The 6,005-nt window shown below is 45.0% G+C and overlaps 1 protein-coding gene across 1 annotated transcript in view; it reads right to left on the bottom strand.

Moving 5' to 3' along the window:
* Window positions 1–1,875: 1,875 nt before the first annotated feature.
* Window positions 1,876–6,005, bottom strand: part of pkd1a (polycystic kidney disease 1a) — a 61,312-nt gene continuing 57,182 nt past the window's right edge. Inside the window, exons 53-56 of the mRNA XM_079552597.1 lie at window positions 4,697–4,987; window positions 4,490–4,624; window positions 3,799–4,125; window positions 1,876–3,187 (exon numbers count right to left, since the gene is read on the bottom strand). Coding sequence (XP_079408723.1) covers window positions 2,303–3,187; window positions 3,799–4,125; window positions 4,490–4,624; window positions 4,697–4,987 — 1,638 coding nt within the window. The 3' untranslated portion in view covers window positions 1,876–2,302. The remainder of the gene's footprint in view (window positions 3,188–3,798; window positions 4,126–4,489; window positions 4,625–4,696; window positions 4,988–6,005) is intronic.

The following is a 6,005-nucleotide window of genomic DNA, read 5'->3' as shown; positions in this document are numbered from 1 at the left end:
GACATGCAGCAGCCAGAGTCGTTGACATTGTCGGGTGCAAAGCGTAGATGCTAGAACTGTGTAATACAAACAAAAATACCAAACACGATGTTCAACAATTGCAAATTAGCTTTACAAAGACCAAACGATGACACAAAATTATCACAAATGAGGAAACCGCAGATTTGCCTGTTGCACTGCCTCACCCCTTTCTCTTCTCTTGAAGGTGAAACTAACCGTTAAAACATGTCGTGATGCAAAAATATATACACTAAAGCCCCAATATGTACATATATGACTACACAGAATATACAGTACCTGTAAAACACGCTGCACAAGTCCAGATGCATCATTTCAACTGAATATACCTACATAATGGGATACCTTTTGTATGGACTTTTTTGGGGGGGGGATGTCTGGTTCCCTGAGATTTGCCCGTCGGACATCTTGAAGACAAAGTAGCGCTTCTGTATCATACCTGGATAGTAACTGCAAGCCCTTTTTAATGCGGTGACAATGGATTAAACTGTAAAACATTTAAATATGCCACTGGATTGAGCTTCCCTAAAAAATAAAGTGCTAAGTACAAAAAGCTGTAGTAAAAAATACTTCTCAAGCTGTATAAACAATGCAAACGCTTTGGCAGTACAGTATGTGTGAGTAAAACGTCCTCTTTTGGGTTTTTATACCAAGCTTATTACATGACAACGCCGTATACCTCAATCTGGTAGTTAAAAGTGCTTCATAACACAAATACAAAACTACAATACATATAAACGTTAGCTTTAGAGTGGCAGAGTCTCATATGATCCCTCTATTACCATTGACTTCTTAAGAACAACAAAAAAACAATGAAAAACAATCTTTGTGCCAACTTTCCAAAGTTCCAACTTCTTTTCGGTATAAGCCGTGGTCGCTGCTTCACGTCGACGCTTCAAGAAACAATTACCTTTTTACCTGAAGGAGCGGCTGCAGCCAATTAGTTTGCACTTCCTGTACCTATTTGCACTAACACAATACTTACAGTGTTCATCGTCATTGTACAGTGGGCTCACGAAGTATTCACATCCCTCTTCTAACGCTATGTTGTTAAACCTTAAAACTGAAAATCATCATGTGATTTTATATATTCATGCAGCAGAAGCTACCCTCAGACTGGAGGTGTTGTGTATTATGGCGAATGCCCCATTTTTTCTTTCCTTTTGTTGGTCTGCGGTTGTATTCGGTCTGAATATACTGATATACTTTTACTTGTAAGCACAATCGGGGTAGGCAAGGTTTCTTGGCGGAGGGACGATTTCTTCATTGTAAATAGACCGAAGCTGCTGATTATGAGCCGAAGGTAAAGAGCAACACTGGAAGAATTGCCATCTTAAATGAGATAAATGATTGCTTGAATAACAGTTGATGTTGAATTGGAGCCGGTTTGAACTGATCCAGGATACAAATGCTAGCGCCAATGGAACAAGAATAAAACCCACTTGAAATCAGACAAATAATTGTTTTTCATTTGAAATGACACACAATTGTCTGAATTAAGAGAATAACTACGACTAGAGATTTGATCTAATCTAAAACCAGACCAGATCTACTGAAAACTTAGATTTAATCTCTTAATTCAAGTAGATTTACGATTACTCTTTTTCCAGTGCACTTCCTACAAACGCCAGTGTTGTACATATATGACCTAATTGGGTGTATTGACAGTATTTCTCCCTTTTTTCTCCCATTTAACTGTAAAAATGTTAAATGCACTCTCTGATTTGTGTAATAATGTTTCTCAAAATCATCTAGAGGGCCTGAGGTTCTGTGCTGGAGGGCCGGATTTGGCCCCTGGGCCTGACGTTGCCTACCCCGCCATAAACGTTATTTTTACTGATATATTATGATTGGGGGAATGGCTGTAAGTACCGCAAATTAAAGAGGTGCAAAACCTTCTGAACCCACTGTACTGTATATTGTCCATTCAATAACTTTAATCTGATACTCGCACGCCTCCATTACCAACTATACAAGTCCAAAGGTGAGCACGTTCTTGCACTCTTGTCACTAACCACACACAACCTCCAGGGTCACGTGTGTTCAAACATCCACACAATGGGGTAAATTCCTGATTTGTTTTAGCTAAAACCGACTTTGTGCCAAGCGTCCTGCACGCACTATAATTTTACATCTTTGCTTTAACTTTTGTTTTTCTTTTAAACATTTCCTTCCCTGGGTTTGGAGAGGAAAAGCTCGAGGACAAAACCAGCTGTCCCAAGTCCCTCCCTCCCTCATCCCAAATCAGTCCATCGCGATTCCTTTCACCTCCACTGTCCTCCTGTCAGTTCGGATGCACCTTGTTTTTTAAGGGCGGGGGTTTGTGCTTCCTCTTGCGTGTGGGGATGGTGGTGGTGTGAGCGGGGTGGTTGAATAGACTGGAGAGCCCTGACTGGGTCGGTGTTGAGGCGCAGGTAGACGGCCCGGAGGCGGACAGGGCGGGGGTACTCGGAGGGGGAGCAGGTGTGGATTTGTTCGAAGTGCTGTGGGATGGGGCCGAGGTGCGATCCAGGGTGCTGGATTTGTTCATAGAGCTTAGTGCTGAGTGTGAGGATGTTGATTTGGATTTAAAAAAGGGAAGAGGCGTGGCGACCGGAGTCTTTTTAGTGTCCTTCGCGTCATTCTTCTCCGATTTCTTCCCTTTTTTAGTTCTTAGTTTCTCCTTGCCGCTCTTCCGCTCCCTCCACCCGCCCGTGTCCTCTCCAGGTCCCCTCTGCTGCCGGTTAGGTCCCGGACAGGTCTCCTGCCTGAGCCTCCTCTTCCACTGGGCCTTCTCCAGCTTACACTCCACGTAGTACAGGTCCTCCGTTGCCATGGTGACGCGGTCCAGCTGCTGCAGCAGGGCGTCCAGAGTGGGCAGGACCCTCCCGAGAGCGGCCTCAGTCTCCGCCTTCTGCTTCCAGGTCGTCCCCCCCACGAGCACTCCTGGGGACAGCCCCAAACCGAGTCCTAGTCCGAGGCCTAGACTGGCCCCCGGAGCTTCGGTCAGGCTGCAGGGGCTGGAGGAGGTCGGTCGCCATGACGCCTCGGAGCACGCGTCCACACTGTCCGGAGTTGATGGAGAGTCGGGACGGTCCAGTGGAGGCAGGCACAGGGACCTACAGTCGCTGGTGGAGGAGGAGCGGGACGGAGGCAGGTCCATTCCCTCGAAACGCACTTTGTGTCGAAACTGCAAAGATATGATGGGACTTTAATGATCTCTCGGAGAAATTAAAATTGACTAGACTGAGTTTCTACCCCCGACTTGCCCCAGCCATGTCCTAATGTGTAGAATGAGCAACGACATACAGGCATTTTTGTGCTTTAAACCTGGTTTTAGGGCGTGATACTTTGGCCTTGATACTTTAAAACAACATTTTCTGTGTAGAGAAAAGACATTTTATCATTGTGTTTGCATCTACATTTCAGGTTGTAGGTTGTAGGTTAATCAGAAAGCGCAACGTTTTTCTTTTTTAGCACAATGCCACACTGCTGTAAACACAGTCTTTTGCTACTCAAAAACACTACTACAAATACTCAAGGCTTTTTGGGCTTTTGGTTAGCCCCCGCCTGGGATATAAATACCAGAAAGCTGGTGTGTGTGTCGATTGGTTGGTGGTGATGTGTGCAGTCGCACTTCTGTCAGTAAACCCCAGGGGAACTGGCTACATACAAAGCTCACCACCACTGGCTATGGACTGAATGAAAAATCCCCTCCCCTTGTGTGAAGTGCTTTGTCTGAATTGTTTCATGTGAAAAAGCGCTATACAAAAAAGATTCCCTCCTTCCCTACTTCCTCACCTCTTTGGCCCTGCTGAGTCCCATCCACATCTTGAGTCTCCGTAGAAACAGCTCCACCATCTCGTAGTCCTGGAGGTCCACAGCGGGACGGTACAGCTCTGCCCTGGCCCGCCGGTAGTTCCTCAGCAACACCGCGATCACAAACCACACCACCACAAGGCGAAGTGCTGCAAAGCTGGTGTGAAACAAGAGAGTGGAGACGCTGCCGGAGGGGACCGTCAGAGCAGAAACAGGCCTCCAAAACAACAGCCCACGTCCCCCTGTGCCCAACAGGGACAGACAGGCGGAGCCAACACTGCTGTAGCTGTCAAACACCGAGTGGAAAAGCTGTAGAGACGAGAGAAGACAAATGTTTGATTAATGAAAAAGACTCTTCGTGACATTTCATCAGGGAAATATATATTTATATATATATTTCGATAATGATAAGGCCACAGGAAAAGGTAAGTTGACTGAAACCCATCCATATTAAATACTGTATATGCCAAATATTATGCTATATTATGTCCCTGAGCTTTAGAAATGGGAAGAAAGGGTTTGAGTTTAAGATAATTTGTTTGATGTAGAGCTTAACTGAACAGACTCACTGTAAACATTATCTGGTGCAAATGCATTGCCTTTACAATGGAGTAAAAAGCTGTTTTCATTTTGAAGTCTATCTAGTTGTTCGATGAACGCCGGCAGCACTGACCAAGTGTCCCGTGTGAGCGTAGGCCAACAGCAGCAACAGCAGGGCCAAAGCCAGGCTCAGCAGCTCCCATCCGGAGCGCCTCAGAGCCCTCCCGAACACGGCCCACTCCCGGAGGAACCGCAGCTGGTGAGACGCCTGAGGAAACACACAAAGTTGAACGAAACGCAATTTAATAACTTCACAAAATCCCCTGCTCCTCCCCTTTACCTTCAGCACCAGAATGAACAACAGCAGAGCAGCCGTGACGGTATAGAGCTGGCTCTGTCGGGCTAGGGGGGAGAAGTCTGTGAAGACGTCCCGCGGGTGGCTCAGGTAGGACGTCCACTGCTGCTTGGCCATGATGCAGCGACTCAGGTGCAGCCCACACACAGTCAGGGCCAGGATGAGCTTACACACGCCCACCACTCTCCAGGACGACAGCAAATATGTGTAGCCCTGCTTCAGGTAGCCCAGGACGCCCCAAACCAAAAAGTACATGGCCAGGACGAAGAGGACCATCTAAAAATGAAAAAGCATTTATTTATGCATTTATATATGCAATAAATGTTGTATATATATTGAAACATTCAAAAGTGTGTTATCTTAAGTTCTCCTGAGCGTCTCCTCTGTCTCCTCATGTGCCCCTCCCTCACTTCCATATTTCCTACTTTCTCATTCCGTCTATGTTTCTTGAGGAGATGAAAGCTCGTTGTCTCCTCCAAAGCCCCCCTCCTCCCTTGTGAGTTATTCATTTTTCTCTGAAGGCAGATTGTTGCACTTGAAGGCTTGAAAAATTGTTAATTTTTGTCCCTTTTTTGTCTTCGTCACATTGTTGTCATGTTTTTGTCACTCTTCTGATGCTTTTTTAAAAACCTTTTTAAAAAACCTTTTTTGTTACGTTTTTATCCCCATTTTCGTTTCTCTTCTGATGCTCTTTTCTAGAAGCTTTTGGTTTTCTGTAAAGCCAAACTGGAGAAAATTAAGTGATGTCTCAGTCAGTATCAGTAGGTGGAGTAGTGAACCCGGCTCCACACTTTACAAGCTGCTCTGATTGCATTCAATGAGATACGGAAATCTCATAATCTTGTGTGAAACACACATTTATCAGCATAAATAAGATATGTATGTATGTAGTAAAGATTTTGAAACTTACATTTATCTGCTAAACTGCTACTTTCATGAAAGTTTCTCTTCTTTTTGGGCATTTAGAACATAATAATTCCCTTTAAGTTTACAGAGCAGAACTTTTTTTCCCCCGCAACCCTTGAACGCCTCAGCCTCTCCTCCGGTGCTGCTTTGCTTTGTAATCATGAGGAGGAAAAAGACCTGACAGCTCCTGTAGAGACTGGATTTATAATCAAGCTTCATGGGACCGGCAATCGATCGCTTTGAGTAGCTTTAAGGTGGGGGTTAAAGGGACTACACAGAGTTTAAAAATGTTAAAATTAAGTATTTCCCTCCCCTTACACATCCCAGCATGTTCTAAATTCACGATCTGATGACTCCACCATGATCACAATGGCAGCATAGCGCTTCT

The sequence above is a fragment of the Gobius niger genome (assembly GCF_951799975.1).
Source record: "Gobius niger genome assembly, chromosome: 3".
Taxonomy (NCBI): domain Eukaryota; kingdom Metazoa; phylum Chordata; class Actinopteri; order Gobiiformes; family Gobiidae; genus Gobius; species Gobius niger.
Note: the sequence above shows the minus strand (reverse complement) of the source record. Positions and strands in the feature narration are given on the sequence as shown.